The sequence below is a fragment of the Zalophus californianus genome, chromosome 3 (genome assembly GCF_009762305.2).
Source record: "Zalophus californianus isolate mZalCal1 chromosome 3, mZalCal1.pri.v2, whole genome shotgun sequence".
Classification (NCBI taxonomy): domain Eukaryota; kingdom Metazoa; phylum Chordata; class Mammalia; order Carnivora; family Otariidae; genus Zalophus; species Zalophus californianus.
Genome location: NC_045597.1, coordinates 10,185,161 through 10,204,592, shown reverse-complemented (window position 1 = coordinate 10,204,592; position 19,432 = coordinate 10,185,161). Strand labels below are relative to the sequence as shown.

The following is a 19,432-nucleotide window of genomic DNA, read 5'->3' as shown; positions in this document are numbered from 1 at the left end:
CAATTTTCACACATACCATACAGCCCTGTCAACTATAGTCCTCATGTTGTGTGTTGCATACCAAGTGCTTCTTCTAACTGGAAGTTTGTACCTTTTGACCACCTTCTTGTGACTCCCCTCCCTGACCCCCTGCCTCTGGAAACCACAAACCAGATCTCTTTTTTTATGTGCTTGGAGTGTTTTTTTGTTTGTTTGTTTGGGTTTTATTTTATCTTTATTTTTTTTAAGATTTTATTTATTTATTTGACAGAGAGAGACACAGCCAGAGAGGGAATACAAGCAGGGGGAGTGGGAGAGGGAGAAGCAGGCTTTTGCTGAGCAGGGAGCCCAATGCGGGGCTCGATCCCAGGACCCTGGGACCATGACCTGAGCCGAAGGCAGACGCTTAACGACTGAGCCACCCAGGCGCCCCTAGTTGTTGTTGTTGTTGTTGTTGTTGTTTTAGGATTCCTACGTATAAGTGAGATCATACAGTGTTTGTCTTTCTCTTTCTGCTTTAGCATAATGCCCTCAAGAGCCATGCTTGTTGTCCCAAACAGCAGGATTTCCTTCTTTCTGTGACTAACATTTCATTGTATGCATATACCACATCTTCTTTATCCTTTCATCTTATAATCTATTACCAGCCTACTTGTGCATCTATTATCTAACTACCTATTTTTTACCTTTTAAGACTTGAAACCAAAGATGTAAAGCTAATCTGATGGGCACATTAGTTTTGGCAGTTTATTTTTATCCAGAATGTCAGTAGACTTGGAGGAGAGTTTGGTGCTGTCCCCTCATCTTTATTAGTTTTTTCCTTATTTGGAAAAGAAAAGTACAATTATTTTTCTCTAGTATATACAAATGGCTAATTGACTTTTTTAAAAAAGTTCTTCAGTACTGGTCAAGTATTTCCATTTGTTTATAGCTTGTTTTAATTTAAAAAATAAAAAGCAGCAACTTCTCCGTTGTGCACTAATTGAATTCATCACCACTGCCTCTGGAGTAAATTAGTGCTTTTGCATTCCAGAAGTAATGGTGGAGCGGCTGACAGCATTAAACATCACAAAACTGAGTTTGTTCTGTCTTTGCCGGGCTGCTTCTCCTTTATCTGTGGAGATCAAGGCAAGGCTTAGCTCACCTCTGGGAAGCCCTGGGGAAAGCCTCCAGGCCTCCACATCCTTCCCTGAATAGGAGACTAACTACCGGATTTTAGCCTCCACCATGGCCGGTCTTCCCTTTCCAGCGACTGGTGCCCCCATGACAATTCTGGAAGCAACAAGAAAAGCCATTTACTTTTTCTTCCTTATTACTTTGGTAGGAGTTGTTTTGTTTTGACATTTCTCTGACATCCTTGTTTTGTGTGGTGGGTTTTCTCCTGACTGCTTGGGAATTTATTGGAAGGGCAACAGATTTATTGCCAAGCATGTTGGATTGTTCATTTTAAGACCACATTTTCTAAGTGTGAATTGAGTTATCTGGAGAAGAAACAGAACTGGAGAGGTGAATGGGGAGCAGGAATGGTGAATGTTTTGCAGGTTAGGATTTCATGTAGCCAGGAAAGACCACCCTTCAACCTTGGGCTGTCAGAGCCCTGTTCTGGGCCTCCTGATTCAGGGGTTCCGCTTTGGTTCTTTGGGGCCATCTATTCCCAACGGGCCAATTATTTTGAAAAATGAATTTTTTTTGAAGCCAATTTGTGACACTGTGATGGAGATGAGCTGCATACTATAGGTACAATAATGTAGCAGCCTAATTCCCTGAGCTCTGCTCAAGAAATTACTAATTGTAGAGAAAGAGTAAAAATAGTCTGAAGATTATTTTCTATCTTAAAAAAAATATATATTTACCTCCAAATTAGGTCATACAGGGTATTACTTGATAATTCTTGACAGTAAAAAAATTGATTTCTATTCACTTTCCTAAATGGGCAAAAGTGAATCAAAGAGGCCTTTATTAGGTATAAAGTTCAGAAGAATATAAAGGCAGATGACCCTGTCCTACACTGGCTGTCATCTTCACCTCTGATCAGATGCTAAATGAAAAGCTGAAAGCACATTATCTACTACAGTATTGGTCTAAGTATGGTTTAGGAAATTCATATAGGTTATGAGAGAAAGAGGCTCCCTAGTAAGAAATACCGTGTATTCTGAGCAAAAGCTAAATAGCTTTTTCTCAACAGGACATGAAGAAGCTTCAGTGTGTTGATATCATGACCCAGTAAAAGAAGACTATAGTGGTTCTCTTTCCCAATTTTTTTTTTTTTTTTTTTACCACAGAACCTTTTCTGGAAGGAGTTTCTGAACCTGGGCCCCCATGAGCTAACTTTGGGGTGTGAACACCTTAGAATATTATTTCTACTAATGCTTCATTGGGTCAGTCTGAGAGGGAGGAGTTTCTCCCCTATCATCTGTACATGTTTTTATTTTCCCCCTATTTCTAAAATTTACTCCCCTGTAAAAAAAAATCTGTAACTTTTGGCCTACTCACCATTACCCATTTCTGTTATATATACCTTTGGTCAGGGTCTGAGATGTCCCAACCAATATAAAAGAAGTGTTGAGTGTTCTTTTATTATAGATTCAGCAAATCATTACTACTGAATTTCATTATCTTCTAAATCACTTCTTTTCTGTTTTCTTTGTGTATGGATGTGAAGCCACATTTTATTAGGATGGACCATAAGAAATAGCTGATATTAAACTAATAGTGACAATCCATGTGGTTCAACCTAATATGCTAATATTATCAAAGAGTAATTATAGTTACCAAGATACTTCTTTGCAAAAAAAAAAACTTAGCTACTTCAAGAATTTGGCTTAATACTTTTATAAATAGACTGGATGGTTGGCAGGAGAGATCACTTATGCTTGTAAATGATACCAAGTTGGCCGAGATTGACAGTATCATGTAGGGCCAGACAAGAATGCAAAATGATACAATCAATTTGACAGTAATGTGCACTGGATAAAATGAATTACAGTTAGGGTGCATGCAAGGTTTTGTTTGCAAAATAGAATAATTAATTTGAAAAATGCAACAGGAATAGAAACATTTACAGGGACTAGGCAACATTCAGAGGAGTTTTAAAGTCACAACCAATCATAGAGTCAGACTCTGCTGAACATGCCCAAATGGGACACCTCTGAGCCATTCATTCTGACCGACCATCTGGACCTCATCATGTAGATTTTGGCTGCCACACTGAATGACTATTGGCACTAGATCAATGATTCCATTCTGTGGTCTATGAACTTCAGGCATTGGGACAGAGCATTATTATTTTGAGTAATATAAGAATACTCTCCCTGTAGCCCATTCAAACTCTGCTCACCTTTCCAAGCTCAGTTAAAGGTCAAGGAAGTTCAGAGAGTCTCTCCCTTCTTATTTCTATAGGAGACATATTGCTCAACTTAACACAGGGTCTGACAAACATTTCTGGCTGAAGATAATACGATCTTCTTTGTATATTGGCCTCAACTTTGAACTTTTTAAGTTACTTCAAGATAAGAGCCCAGTATTGTACATGTATTGTACTTTGGTAGGACTGGTGTGTAGTCAATAAAAACATTAGTAGGATTCATCCACCAAGACTCAATAAAGTTAATTATCACAGCAATAAAAGCAGCATTATGTTGATTTGAGAACATGAAAAGTTGAGAAATTTCTGTGGAGATAGATGACTATGGCTCTTATTCTTTTGATTCTTGAACCAAATTGTCTCATTAAAAAACAAAATATGTAATTATTTTTTATGTCAATCATATTCCAAGATGGCATTTAATATATCCATTAAACTTTATTACATTCTAAATTCCAATAGGTCTAAGCCAATGTTTGGTTTGGTGGAGTTCCATGTAAGATTTGTTAATCAGAGTTGGTGGTTTTATGTGTTATAAAATGCAGTTAAATGGAAATAATTTTTATCGGGTTTTGTGTCTTAAATGTGGAGGTGCTAGATGGATCTTTTTTTAGTGCTAAATTTTCTGACCAAGTGTATAATTAAACTTCTGGTTTATTATCTATCCTCATGTCTCTACAAATTAATTAATGGTTTTAGAATGATTTATCAACTTTGGTTACTGAAATAAAATCCGCATACTATGTTATACTGTCAAACAGTAGCATTACCCCTCAGTCCCTGTAATGTATATGTGTTTGAATTTATTAGAGCTCAGTCCTGAGCCAACGTTACCCTTAAGACTTTCAGTTACAATAGTGGGTTTCTTTGGAAAATAATTGGAGTCTAACTGGATGTTGTTAAATTCTCAGGCCATGGTAAGTGTGACTGTGGCAAGTGCAAATGTGAGGAAGGTTGGTTTGGGGATGCGTGCCAGTACCCAACTCACTGTGACTTGACGAAGAAAAAGAGTAACCAGCTGTGCAAGAATTCTCAAGATGTCATCTGCTCTAATGCAGGTAAGAAATCTAGCCTATGAAAATTCTTAAATAATCACATCTTGGTTTTTCATGGAAATAGGTAGGCGTTGAGAAATGTGGAACCTCTGAAAGAGACTGCTTTTGAGTATATATATATTTTTGAAATGAAATGCAGATAAATCAATAGGGGGAAAATGTCATCTTGCTGAGACTGGCAAGTTTGATGCTCTCCAGCTGTTGCAAATGCCTTCTTCAAGCAGGATATTCACGGGAAACAACACCCCAACAACATTTTATGTAAATTGTGAGCCATGATTTTGAATGCTGGATTAAATCTTTTAAAAAGGATTTATATAAGCTGACTTAATTTTATTTTCTATTACAGATCAAGGGTTCTTTGAATTTATACCTTAACATCAAATAGAACCAAAGCTTTTTAGTTTGATAGAAACTTTAGATGCACTGGATGTGATACTCATGGGAAAATATAGTGACATCACGATTTTATGTTTGGTGAAAATATTTTTTGCATCTCAAAGAAGTCATTTAAAAATATTTTTTAGAAATTTATAGTAAAGCTGTTAAAATTAATTACCCAGAAGATAGAAAACAAAGCAACTGGTTTGGTTTCATTAATGCTTAGCTGGTATTACTGTAATTAAATACTCTTTTCATATTTGGGCACATGGAACCTCAAAAGTCCACTTTTTCTTAAGGCTGGTTGAATTTGGGAATGCTCCTGTCCAAAGCTAGAAGCTTTGATTGAGTTGTTTTGTTGGGTGTGGTCTGGGATGCAGGGTTTTTTTTTCAAAGCTCTCCCAGTAATTCTTTTGGAAAACACTGGGTGTGAGCCATTGTTTTGCATGCTAAAGGCAAGTATTTGACTACAAGAGTGACTGTCTTCCCTCTTGAAGCTCCCATCCTACGTAGGTAGAGTCATTCTATGTTCAGAGCTATCATCTTTCCACAGTCTGATTGCAATGAATTGCTCTGTGTAGATTAAGTGCAGTAAGAGTGTTTTGCTAGTAGGAATCAAGGCCATACCCAAAGCAAGGTATGAGTGGGTCAGGCACCCTGACAAATGGTCTTAACAGTCAGGTTACTTACTGTATTCATGGATCTTCTCCTTGCTTTACTCCAGCACCTTAGTCTTTTCTGTCTTCTCTGTAGAATTTTTCTACCTCCAGTTCCTAACACCCACCCCTACAAACACACACACACACACACACACACACACACACACACAGACACACACACACAGCCTTGCATGCTTACCATATAGCCTCACTTGTTTTGAAAATGTCAAGCTTTCCAAACTTCTCAGTAATAAACTTGAATTCTGTTTTGTTTCTTTGTTCTTTATTTTTGGCTTTATTTATTTGTTGTTTATTTTTCAATCAAATCTAGTTTTTTCTTCTTTTTTAATAATACATTATAAACAAATAGGGGTTAGTCTAGGAATCCAAATGTTTCAACATTAACTAAAAAACCATGTGATTTGCTACATTAACATACCTTAAAGGAGAAATTTACAGAATCGTTTCAGATGATGAAACATTTGATAAGATATAAAACACAGTTTTTAAGATATCTGAGCCTCGATCTTTTTTTCTTTTTACATTTGATACAATACTTTCATGTAATCTAGCATCCATAGTCCAGTTTCGTTCATTGACCGAACAATGTGCTTTACAGAATTTCCCTGCCTCCGTAGGATCCAGTCTAGGGCAGAGTTATATTTAGCTGTCATTTCTTGTTAGCCCTCCTTTAATCTGGACCATTTCCACAGACATATGGTGTTATAGCATTGAAAATTTGAAGAAAATTGTCTGCAACCTTTTTTTTTTAATAGAATGTTACTCATTCTGGCTTTGTCTTATGTGTCCTCATGATTAGATTCATGTCATACATTCTTAGCTGAATCGACGATAGATGATTTTGTGTTCTCAGGATGTGTCATTTGGAAGTCCATGATATCCATCTGCTCTCACTAGTGAGATTAATTTTGATTCACATGGTCCAAGGTGTTGTCTGATGTCTCAGCTCTGTAATTACTGATTTTGCCCTTGTAACAAATGAGCAGTCTGTTGGGAAGCACTTAGAAATTATAAGACATCACATCTTCGTCAAAATTACCCCCTAATTTACATCCATTGATGACTTTCACATGATCCAGTGCTTACACTACTGATTGAAAAATGATGATTTCCAAACTCCAATATTGCCTCCCTATTTACTAGTTGGTACTCAACATTCTACCACAAGTAAGAGTCTTTTCTCATCTACCAATTATTGGATATTTCATTTACTTAGTGAATTATTGTCAGTCCACCACAGTTCCTATTATTTCAATGGTTTATTATTCATTACTGAACTTAATTACTCTGGTCCCAGATTGAGGCTGTTGGAGCCCCTTCAAGCTAGCTTCTCAGTCCTTGTGACATGCCTCCATTGTTTTGTTTTGTTTCAGCAATTCTTTCTTTTCTGGCATAACAAAATATTCTAGAGTCATATTGTACCTGATTTGCCACAGCTTTGGAATCAACCATTTCTCTAAAGAGCCTTGATTCCTTTAGGTGAAGAATGATATTAGAATAAAAATTGTGAGCACTAGGGATGTTTATTTCTACTGGGATGAATTCGCTTCTTGGCATTTTCTATAAACAGGCTAGTAAACATTCATGAGCATATATATATATACATGTGCATGCACATACATACACAGACATATTTTAGAAATCATGAAGTCACACAAAGACATCCAACTCCAATCCACCCCCACAAGGTTATCTGCTGTCTTTCCCCTTCCATATTTGCAGGTTCCATTTTTCGTGGTGAGAGTTCTGGCTCCCAGCATCGTGGATATATTTCCTCATTTGCTCAATCCTATACTACATCTAAAATTGTTTTTAGAATAGCTTCATGCATACCACCATACAAAACAAGTCTACCAAAGCATTTTGGGATTTGTTTGCAATTGACCTCCTCCCCCACCCCCAACCCACACCAGCCATGCTCAAGATTGGGTACTTAGTTAATTGCTGTGTTCATAAGTTACTTGGATTTCTTTCTTTTTGTCTCCCTTTAGTGTAGTTATTGTACTCATTTGAAATACAATTAAGGTTATTTACTTCAGATTGCTTTTCAGTTTTTTGACTTTTTTTCCTCCTTTTCATCCTTATTGATTTTATTTTATTTTGCAATATGTAGAACATTAGCGTGCTTCCAAAGGTCAAAAACTATATAAAAAAGCATACTTAGCAAATCATCATTCTCTTCCCAAACCTTCCCTCCATGCTTTCCTCATACCTGATAGGTAACCAACTTTATGGCATTCTGCTTTATCTGTGTATATGTTTATTTTAAATAAAGGCAGATAGCTAGATGTAGGTGTTAGTTTGTTGGTTTTTCACTTGTTCCCTACACAAAAGGTAGCATGCTATATATGCTCTTTTGTACTGTGCCTTTGCCACTCAGCATCTCCTGGAATTCACTCCGTATCAGTACATAGAAATCTTGCTCATTCTTTTTCCAGATGCATAGAACAAAGCTCCATACAGGTGACATAATTTATTCACTCAGTCTCCTATGGTTGGGCACTTTCCAATATTTTGAAATTACAAATATTAATGCAGAGAATGAACTGGTACATATGTATTTTCATATTTTGGGGGGTGTATCTTCAGGATAAATTACTAGACATGAAATTGCTGCCCCAAAAGGTAAATTCATACTCAGTGTTACACTTAATCTTTCTCTCTTACTTTCTACTCAGTATGGAAGCCTTTCAAGTTGACTTTAGCAATCTTATTCTCACATGGCTTCTTTTAGTGTCTACTTCTACCAGCCTAGTTCTGGACCACTCCCCCGAAACTGCATTAGGCTCTGAGTTCTCTTACTAATCATTCCGCCTTTATATCACGATGTGGTTTCCTGGAAGCAGCTTGGGGCAGAAGGGGAAGAGGAAGAAGCTAGACTGGGACATCAGACTGTGGGTCAGGATGAGATGGTGCTGGGGACTAAAGGAGTTCCAGAAGCTGAGTCTAGAGGGGTACAGAAGGCAAGGCACAGCCTACAGAGCAAAGTGGGGCTCCAGTGCCATTGCACAGGAGTATGGTTGGTGTTCAAGACAGGAAGTCTTCCTGGAGAGAGATTGCTTTACTAATCAGAATGAAAAGTCAGAGCAAAAATAATCTAGCATAAAGCATAAAGACCAGTCCTAGAGACTGAGCTCACTGGCAACTAAGAAAGAGAAGCAGTATGACATCACATGAATACAGAAGTCTGTCGCTTTTGCCTGGGCTTCCATCTGCCATATCTTGGAGCCTCAGTTGTGAATTCTACATGATGGGTGAGACAGGAAGTCTCTGAGCTGTTGTAAACGTCCCACATTAGCCAGAAATGGTTCAGATGTGTGGATGGGAGTGAGCTTTTCCTGTCAGGGTGTCAGTGGGAAGTAACAGAATTCAAAGGTAGAGGCTGTTCCTTTCCTGAAAACAGCTCCTCCGTTCTTTGCCCTGACGAGTTATACCTCGCTTCCAAATGATGAGAGGCTCCTGGTATTCCAACAGATAAATTCTAAGTTCTTAGCCAATATTCTTGATCCTCTACTCTCTGCCTTCAACCGACCTTTTCTCCAAACCAAAGCCAGACTTTGCGCTGTTCTTTAATTCCACATCCTTATCCCTTAGCTGAGGCTCCTTCCTCAACATCGCAAGCCTTTTCTCCATCTCCACCTGTTGAAATCCTATCCATACCTCATGTGCCAAATCAAGAACTTGCTCCTTTACTGTGCGTTTTCCTCCTTTACAGAGCCAGACTGAGGTTTATACTTTCTATATGGTATTTGTCACAGATCTGTTGCAGATGCCTTTACGTCATCTGGTCTCATACATATGTGTAAAAATTATTGATCATCTAAGCTCTTTCTTCCTGGTCTGTGATTTGCTTAGTTTTAATTTTCTTATTATCTCCTATAGCACCTGGTGCTTTGCCAACAGTATAGTAGGCAGCAAGAAAATTTAATGAATGGATATGTGGATGGTTAAAAGACAGCATGAATAAATGTGAAAATGAAAAAGAAGGGCGATAATTAGAGAAAATAAATGAGATGAGGCAGTACCATGAATTATAGCCTTCGATTTGAAATGAGCTTTTATAATTTAAAATAGTTTTCAGGAAAAAACACACATACAAGAAAAGGAAATTTAATAAATGCAAAATTCATGAGTATTCTCAAGGAGGAAAAAATAATTAGCTCAAATTCTGCAAAATCACCATTTCTATGGGACTGTGAGAGAAAAAACTCTTTCAAGATAATAGCTGATTGGGAATGACCTGGGTACCAGAATCATGCAGAGGGTATGAAGACAGGACGTCGTGGGGTCTATCAATATACAGAAGAGTCTAGGGGGAAATGTTTGAGAAACATGACTCATAGATTCAGTATCTTCATGGGAGAAGATGAAGAACCCAAAGTTTTCTGAAAACCTATGATGTAACTGAACAAACTGTTTTCAGAAGGATGGCTGGGTGATATATTTACCACTGGGCCTCATAGCAGCTCTATGAGGGAGATATTTTCAGAGAAGCAATTTAAGAGTTAGAGACTGAACATAATGACCTCAAAAATGTATAGTACTGTAAATAAAACCTGGATTTGGCTACAAATCCACCGTAGTCCTAAATCCATGCCCTTCTGGCCCATCTCATACAGACTTGCCAATATCCAGTAGCTCAGTTCAAACATCAATATCCTCTTCAGTTCCTCCCGATCCTTCACCACTCATACACAGTCCCTGAGTCGTCTGTCCTTTCCTCCTGAAAACACCCCTGAGCATCTTCACTTCTTTCTAACTCATTGCCATCACCCTGGTCAGCCTCTGTCTTCTTCCTGCAGACAAATGTAATAAGCTATTCTCACATCCACTGTGCCTCATTTCACTTCATTCTACATATGACAACTAGCATAATCTGGTAAAAATGCATACATGATCACATGACTCCCCAGCTGAAAGTATTTCTATGGCTTCTCATTATTCTTGATTAAAGTTGGAAAACTTTAACAGGAGCTGTAAGACTTCGTAAGCTGCACCTCCACATGCCTTATTCAGTTCGTGCCACTTTCCACATCATTTCCTATGTTCTAGCCATCTTGGACTTTTTCTTCTTATTTCCACTTTTGCCACAGACCCTTGGCTGTTGTCTCCTGCGGGAAGTGGGCCTCCACACCATCTCACTTCTCTTGCCTATGATTTTTACTTTGCTCTCAGTACCTCATTTAGGATCTACTTCCCCAAGGACTCCGTGTCTGACTACGAGGTCTCAGGTAAATCCCCTGCTAAGCTCCTCTGCAACACTTTGCACTTCTCCATTTATTTGATCACTTTGGTTTTCTCATATCAAACTCTTGAGAGGAGGATTATGGCTGACTTGATCTCCCATTGTGTTTCCACAGTCTAGGATGGTATCTGGTGAGTGGTAAAGTCTTAGTTCATATCTGTTCGTTGCTATGATGATCGATTAAAAATGGAAAAATAATTATTAAGAAGAGCGTTCCTTAAATGGACATTCTACTTCTCAATATCATTTGAGTGCTCTTTTACTGTCAGTGAAATCACTCTCAGGAGTTGTAGTCAGATCCTCAAAGTTGGCAGAGTCTATGGCGTATGGTATACCAGATGACTCCTGTGCCTCTGTGTCACTCACTGTGAGCCTCCCTGAGGTTTTGGTGAGGTCCCGGGACACTATACCTGAGAAAACCTGCTCTGGGTCCCATTGTCATAAGGATGTGGGGATCAGTTTAACACTGTAGAGGTGAAATTATTAGGAGATTCTAAGTTTTTCATTTATGCATTTGATAATGAATTCCACAAATATTTATTATATAAATAGCATGCTCAAAATATTGTGCAAAGCATTGAATAAATACTGGTGAGGAAGATAAGCAAGGCTACTTCCCTCACAAAGCTTAGAATTTTCTGCTTTAGTTCACTTCAGACCCAGGTGTAATTGCAAGATAGTCATTCATGCATTGATTGGATGGCCATGTGTAAAGTAGCTCTGCACTTGGGGAGGTCAAATTTCCATTTCATGAAGCTATTAGAGGTCAATCATAATAGCTGTGGCTATGTGCCATAAAATATAATTGCTGAACTATAATCATCAAGAAAGAATGTTATCTATCTCATCCTACCCACAGAGTTACATAATTGGAATATTAAATTGATTTGAATTTTCTCTGTCTCTGAAAGAGATTAAAAATCATCGATGATCATTTATATGCACTTAAGAAATGCTTTTTGCTTTGTTTAAATGGTTTAGGTACATGTCACTGTGGCAGGTGTAAGTGTGATAATCCAGATGGAAACAGCCTCGTTTATGGTAAATTTTGTGAGTGTGACGATAGAGAATGCATAGACGATGAAACAGAAGAAATATGTGGAGGTAGGTACACTAACTTCGTAGAAATTAGTAAAAGTCCTTGATTTTTCACCCGTTTTATTGTACTTTTGTCACTTTATACATTCCTGCACTGTTTACTCATTTAATCTGAATTTGTGTTTATTTGGAGAACACCTCGTATAAGTCACTTAAGGTAGACTAGTACTTTTTAAATGCAAAATCAGACTGTTCCCAGGGGAGAGCCCGATCATTATAGCAACCGACCAACTGTGTGGTTCCAGAGTGATCCTACCGGTACTTCATCTTCCCTGCTTCGTGCAGCACTTTTATGTTGTCTCTTTTCTCCCAGTCCCTCAATTGCATGTGTTAATTTCATTCTATTTTCCCTTGCTAAATCATAAGACTTTAAATAGTTTCATGTCCCATTGGAGACATTGGAGGCCGAAAGGATCACTAGCCTAGAATCTGTCCCTCCCCACCCCATACTTAGATTAACATTTTTCATGATCTTTTTTGTCTTTCTAGGGTATTTCTAACACCATTACTCAATCCATTTTTCTACTGAAGCATTTATTGCATGTGCCACACTTCCTAGCGCCAAGGACTGTACTAAGTTCTTCACATTCGTTGGGTAATGCACCCAGGGTCATTCCAGCAATAGTATTGGAATTTAGACTCTTGTCTGTCGGACACCAAAGACTGAGCCTTGACCCCACCCATGGAGAGTCGTATCAGTGCCCCGGGGTCTGGAGCTCCATGAGAAGAGCCCCTCCTCATCACCCAGAGTATCCTTCCCTTCTGCTTACCTATCTGCAAGCATGTTCCCAGAGTTTCTATTTGCACCCATGACTAGCACAGGAGAGGAAAAGGAGAGAGCAGTGAGAATCCCTTCAGTTTACATAAATGTAAACGCTTCAGCCTGGTTACCGCTGGCCTCATCTCTCCATTAATAAGCAATTGTTTATTTCATTTATCTCCGACAAGATTCCAATGCATGGAATCCTATTCTGCATGCAGATTGGGTGATTGCAGAAGAGAATTTTCCCTGGGAGGATCAGGGACAAATGGGGCAGGAGGAACCAGAGAGCCACAGAGAAAGGGTCACTAACTTAGGAGGACAAGCTCTCCCTCTGTTTATAAAAACAAATTGTAGCTTCAGTTCTTGCGGTCATCCAGATATTCTTATTTTAGGTCAGCTTGGTTCCCTCTGGTTTCCTTGCTGTACAACCCACCAAGATAAAACAGACAAATACAAAAAGTTACGTTTTTCAAGGCAATGACCTAAGCTAGATGCTGCTCAGACAATTCTGTTAATGGACTCAATCCAAAATAATTAGAAGAGTTAGGTAAATCCACCTACAAATATTATGTATCTGTCCTCCTGATGTTTCATTTCCAATTAGGATGGACCAAAAAAGAGGTAGGGAACACGCTTGGGGCCAGTGGGTTCTGATGCACACCACCAAAGCGAGGTCTATTTGCATGTGTAAATGTAAACATTTAACTTGACGCAACACAACAGGAAACGTTTGACTCCCAACCCTGCCACTAACCATTTCCACTTGTTTGAGGCTTAAGCAATTTCATGGTGCAAAGTCTCTGACCACACACTTCAGCACTCCAGTAAATATCCTCTGAGGGTGACTTTGGCTGGGATTCTAGGTCTTTCTGCATGTCATTCGCGTGAAACCAATCTGTTGAGAGGTGACTCTACAGCCCATCAGTGGAACAGTTTAAAAGGAGATTTTCTTGCTCCATCAGTTTATACAAAGCAAAGAGTGATATTTATTGTGTGCAGTGTGTATTGTCCCAAGCTTGTATTTTATCTCAATTATCCACATATGGCTTGTTAACAATATTTTCATTTGGGTTGTGAGGATATCTGCTTAATTTTTTGTATCTACATACAAATGTAGTTTGACATGATTCTTCTTTCCTTATTCACCTGTATCTCAGTGATGTTTTAGTAAAACCCTAATTCAATTTTGAGTTTTATAAATATACAAAGAATTTGGGTATGAAGAATGTAGATTTGGGATTATTTGTTAATGTCATGGTAATGCTTACGTATGCAGCACCTTACATAAATTTCCTAAAATTACAGAGGAAATAAATTCTAGTTTAAAAAGTTAATCAAGTCTTAAAAAAAATTTAAAAAAAATTGACTTCTAGAAAAGGTTTTAATACACAGTTGTCTCGCTGTGTTCCAGTGTAAGTTCCTGAGGAGACAGCCCCAGGATGTATTTTGTGTGGGTACCGGAGAGATGTTTTTGAGTTCATAAATAAAATGTATAGCCTTTATATTTTATCACTGGTGAAATCATTAGATAGCCCTTACATTTGCCTACGTGAACAAATTAAAATGAAAACTTGTTGTAGAAACGATCATTGACTGTTAGGTTAATAGGAGGTTTTCCATGGAAATCAAAATTACAGCTCATTTAGAGAGAAAACGTGGCAACTGACTTGAGGCCCATAGAATTGCCACCTTCTGGGAGCCAGAAGGATTGCTCAGTAGGGGTGCAGAAAGCCAGGATGTGACAGCTCATGAGGGGTTGCTGGGAAGTAGGTACAAATGAGCAGGGTAAGATTTCATAAGAGGCAGGAGCCAGAGGGGTGTGGTGGCTTCAGAACACAAAATGTTCTGGGGCACCCCTCCCTATCATTTCTGCCCCCTTGACAAATAGGAGGGGGATTTGATTGGGAGGCCAAGGGTCCATGATCGTTTATTGGCCTAAAGGAGGACTAAACACTGATTTAACAGAAAACCTCTTTTCCTCGTGGTGGAGCACAGCAGACTGTGGGACACATTTGAATGGAAAGATGAAATATGTCCCCTGATTTAAGAAATGGTTCAGTCATTAATACTGTGCATCCAAGTAAATATGTACCCCTGGTTTCTCAGTGGTTGATTTCAAATGAAATACTTGGATGACTAATTCCAGAAATACCCTCTGAAGGAATGCTTACATACGTTGGACTTGGATGCCGTACCTTTGAGATCGAAAGGTAGTAGACGGGCTTTCACAGTCTTTCATGTCATTTCTTTAAATTTCTTTCATTTTAATCAGCTACCTGGCTAGGACAAGTTAGAGGACACTTTGGCTTTCTTTGCGTGTATAATTACATGGGTATATGCAAATCTGTAACTTGATTATTTTAAGCAGGGACTGTCAAGCAGGTAGATTTTATTTCAAAAGGCAAAAATGATCATGAAGAGATAGAAAGTTAATTTTGCTTTTAAAAGTTGCTTTTTTTCCCCTCACTCTATAAAATTCATTTTGGGTAAAGGCCATGGAAAGTGTTACTGTGGAAACTGTTATTGCGGGTCTGGTTGGCATGGAGATAAATGTGAGTTCCAGTGTGATATCACCCCCTGGGAGAGCAAGCGAAGATGCACATCTCCAGATGGCAAAATCTGCAGTAACAGAGGTGTGTCATTCATTCACATTACTACGGAGTTGGGGCCGGTGGGGGGGGGGGGAGGAACAAAGCTCTTAATTGTTAACACTCCTTTTCTCTGGATTTCCTTCACTATGGGAGGAAGTTGTCTTTTATGGTGTTTGACTTCGATGTAAGTCCATACTATACCAACAATCTTCTCTCTCATTTTTTTATTGAGTAAAAAAACAGAAGGATAAGAAAGTTGCTATAGTTTAAGCTTCACTGAACCCATTGTTAATGTAGGGACTGTAATTTCTTTGGCGGCCATCCAGAAATGGCACAAGACAGCTAAAAGGCAATTCTTGTAGATACTTCTGCTGAGTGTCTCTTCACTAACAGAACCATCTCCAGCATGAGCATCTAATGTCTAGAGAGCATTTAAGAAACTCTCTTGTCTTCATTATGAGTAAATCGAAGGCTTGGTTGTCATTCAGAATTGATCTGGAGTGGCTTCACTTTTATCTGCAATAATAAAAATGATATTGAAGAGATACAGAAACGACGTGTCAGGTAGCCATAGAAAATTGATGCTGACCTCCAACGTGAACTTTAAGAATATATTAGTATTGCTAAAATGTAATTTAACATGAATTAACTGTTGATATCAAGTCAAATCAGTTTTTAACACTTTTTAAAAACCCTTGAAAATATTTGTCATTTTTTTCCCTTATTAGCTGTACTGTAAGTAAAAGAGGACCATGTGGGACTGTTCCTTGCCCACCTCATGATATAAATAAGTGACCATTTTTCCTTCTAGAAAATTATAAAAATCTAGAAAGTTGGAAAACTCTTTTTCTCATGTCTATAAACGAATGGTACTTCTTAATAGATCCTGCTTCCACAGAAGACCTTAACACACAACCGATTCTATCTTTTGAAAAATTGGCAGAAAACATTGACATGGAAGAGTAAAATGGGCCACATTTCTGTAAGCAGAGAAAGGAAAGCAAAAGGCCTGAACTTGGAGCAAAAATCATAAAGGAAAGTCCTCTTTTTAATTTATGCAGAATCGGTCTGACTATAGATCATCATACTCATTCATGTTATGTTTTCCTTTACTATATAAGGATGTGTTGCTGCCTGAGTCCCTTTTTTATTAATACAGTAGGGTCAGTGGTCACCATCATGCTGTCAGGGTATGCAGCTTGTGCTGTGTTCCCGTGGGAAGCAAGCAGGTAGGTGTTGCAAGGAGTGAAGAGAGAAGTGGAAATGGTTGGGCCGTGGAGCAGGGCCGGGTTCTGCAGCCGGTGGGCTCCGAGAGACAGACAGAGGTCCTTCAGAAACACACACGACTCGCCCCCTCTCTGCAGTCTCGCCTCCTGCCTCCCCTTTCCCGGGAGCTGTCTGATCTGGAGATCCGCCAAGGGCAGAAAGGAAAGCACCATGCCTGAACGAGGCTGGTTAGCAGTGAGACTCAGGGGTTCCTGAAGGCGAGTCCGAGTGGGGGAAGCACGGCCATGAGTCCTTTTATTTCCCCTGGAAGGTACCTGCCATGTTTCCCCCAGCGCTCTTCCCCATCATTGCTTCCGGGCCAGGAGAGAGACACCGATCCCTGCACAAACCTAGCTCATCCTCCTCGTTAGCCCATCTCCAAGGCCAGAAAAGCCTCCGTGGTAGACAGAGCTCATCGGGGACAGAATGCATGTCCTACATTGCCCAAATGGCTCATTCAGTTTCACGCTGGACCCACTTTGGCACATACCTATCCTCACCCCCTGCCCCTGCAACAATTACACTATTAGGAGAGCCACGTGTATTTGTTTTCTAAAATACAGATATGGATATTTTAAAATACATTTTAAACATTCAGATATAACCACCTTTTGCATTTCAGTGCATGACCCTACAGTCTTTCGTTAGCTTTCTTTTTTGTCAAATAGACGGCAAGTTTCTTGATGACAAGGATTCTATCTTGTGTTCTTGTTTTGATATTATTTTAGAGAGAAGCCAGAATCGTGCTAACGGCACGTCCCACAACCCCACACAACTATAGACTCAGATACTAACTTTTGTTTATTAAAGAATCTCTACTGTCCACTTTAGATGGTGTTTTTTCCTTGGTAGAATTTTTTTTCTCCAGTATATGTATTTTCCAAATACACAGTAAGCAAAAGGTTTTAAAAAGCAATGTGTCAGATGCTTTCTTCCATGATTTTTCTTCCCTAAAACCATATACAATTTTTTTTTCTCACTTAGGGACTTGTGTGTGTGGCGAGTGTTCTTGCCACGATGTTGACCCAACTGGAGACTGGGGAGATGTTCACGGGGACACCTGTGAGTGTGACGAGAGGGACTGTAGGGCTGTCTATGACAGATACTCTGATGACTTCTGTTCAGGTACGTTGCTTTCCTCATTCCTGTTTTTAAGTAAAAAAAATAAAAAATAAAATAAAAAATATATATATTCGTTTTCTTATTTTCAAGCCTGATTCTGATTCTCACAGAGACTCTAAAAGATCCAAATCTGTGGGGCCCCTGGGTGGCTCAGTCGGTTAAGCATCCGTCTCTTGGTTTCAGCTCAGGTCATGATCTCAGGGTCATGAGATCGAGTCCCGTGTTAGGCTCTGTGCTGGGTGTGGAGCTTACTTAGCTTACTTGTGGTTCTCTTTCCCTCTCCCTCGGCGCCCCCCCCACTCACACGCTGCCTCTCCCAAAATAAATTCATGAATGATGAATGAATGAATGAACTGAATCTGTGCATTGGAAAGCATTTGATAGTCACAGCGCTCCCGTGAATACCTTGGAAAACCTTCAGAGAATTTACACGTTGGCAAAGACCAGAGATGAAAGGGCCTCACTTTCTTAGAACTAGTGTAACTCCTCACCAAGGAGAACTGCCTCCCCCAGATATCTGTTGCTCAGCTCTGAACATACAGAACCAGCAGACCAATGACAGTGTCCAGGATGGGGACCATGAGAACAGCTACGCTCATGTATTACACAACTTCGCATAACACAGTTCTCCTGGATATTTTCATGCCTTAAGTCCTTGGCATAATTTATATCCTAAGATTATTCTGCAGACTAGTGTAGGATTAAATATCAATAAGTGGATTCAAAGATTTTGTTCCATAAACATTTATAGAGCAGATACCGTTCACCAGGGTCTGGACAGCATCCTGGCTTTCGGTTCCAGCAGTGAAGGGGACAAACACAATCGATCTTCGGCTTTAGGGAGCTTGCAGTTTTAAGTGCAGTGGAAAAACACCCCCTGCCAGAACCTCTCAGGGTGAAAAGGGAAAAAGAAGGTGGTCAGATTTATCTGGAAAAGTGTCATTGAGCAAAAGCTGGAGTTACGGATTTTCAGTCCGGTTATATTTGACCACCCAGGAGACAGAGACATCTGCATATACATCTTTTTAAGCTGGACTGCTAGATGGGTGTGTAAGTGGATAGGAAACTCCACTGTCTCCTGAAGGCTTGCAAGCAAAGGGAGATAAAGAGCTGCCCTATTTAATCCCGATTATGCAGCTGTGGAAGCTTCTCTGGCCCCGAGGAGGGGAGCCTGCTGCTAAAACTTCCCACTGCAGAAGAACTTCCTTCTCCCGACGATCCCTCATGCTCGGGAGAACTTCCTGAACATTCCGTGAACACCCTTCTCTTGAGGGGTTGCCCTTTCCAGATTTTTCTGTTATTCATTATATCTGAGGGTTATTATTGACACCATGGAAATGAGACAGCCGCTAACTCTTGGGTGGCTCTCTGTGCCAGACACCATGCTAAGCACTTTCCAGATTGTGGCATTTATTTTTTTGTAAAACTCTACGAGGTGGGGAATCTGTTTCTTCTCATTTTACAAACGGGGGTAGTGAGGCTCAGGAAAGTTCCATAAACTGCTCAAGGCCTCACAGCAAAGAGACAGGATCACGATGTTAACAAGGTCTATGAATCCAAAGAAATATAAAAGTTCTTTATTCACTGAAAAAAATGTTTAAACTTCAGTTTACTAGGACAAACCTTTATCAGGAGCCAACTGTGCTAGAGGCACTACATAAGATATTAGGGTCTACGTAAGATATTAGGGTCTAAAAATACAAAAATTCATAGATTCTACCCTCAAAAAATGTACTGTTTAGCAAAACAAACAAAACAAACAAAACAAAACAAAAAACCGAAAACCAGAACAAAACAACAATGACAAAACTGCCATCTAAACATGAAATTTTAATAAACTGTGGTATGAGAGGTTTTCAGAGTCATGGATTTGTTGCTCATCTGGCCA

At 39.3% G+C, this 19,432-nt stretch overlaps 1 protein-coding gene across 2 annotated transcripts in view; it reads left to right on the top strand.

Annotated features, from left to right (window-relative positions):
* ITGBL1 (integrin subunit beta like 1) overlaps positions 1–19,432 on the top strand; it is a 207,071-nt gene that overhangs the window by 85,918 nt on the left and 101,721 nt on the right. Inside the window, exons 3-6 of one of the 2 annotated variants that reach the window (XM_027590089.2) lie at positions 4,255–4,401; positions 11,686–11,808; positions 15,058–15,198; positions 17,407–17,547. In XM_027590089.2, coding sequence (XP_027445890.1) covers positions 4,255–4,401; positions 11,686–11,808; positions 15,058–15,198; positions 17,407–17,547 — 552 coding nt within the window. The remainder of the gene's footprint in view (positions 1–4,254; positions 4,402–11,685; positions 11,809–15,057; positions 15,199–17,406; positions 17,548–19,432) is intronic. The other variant, XM_027590090.2, reaches the window with a different exon arrangement.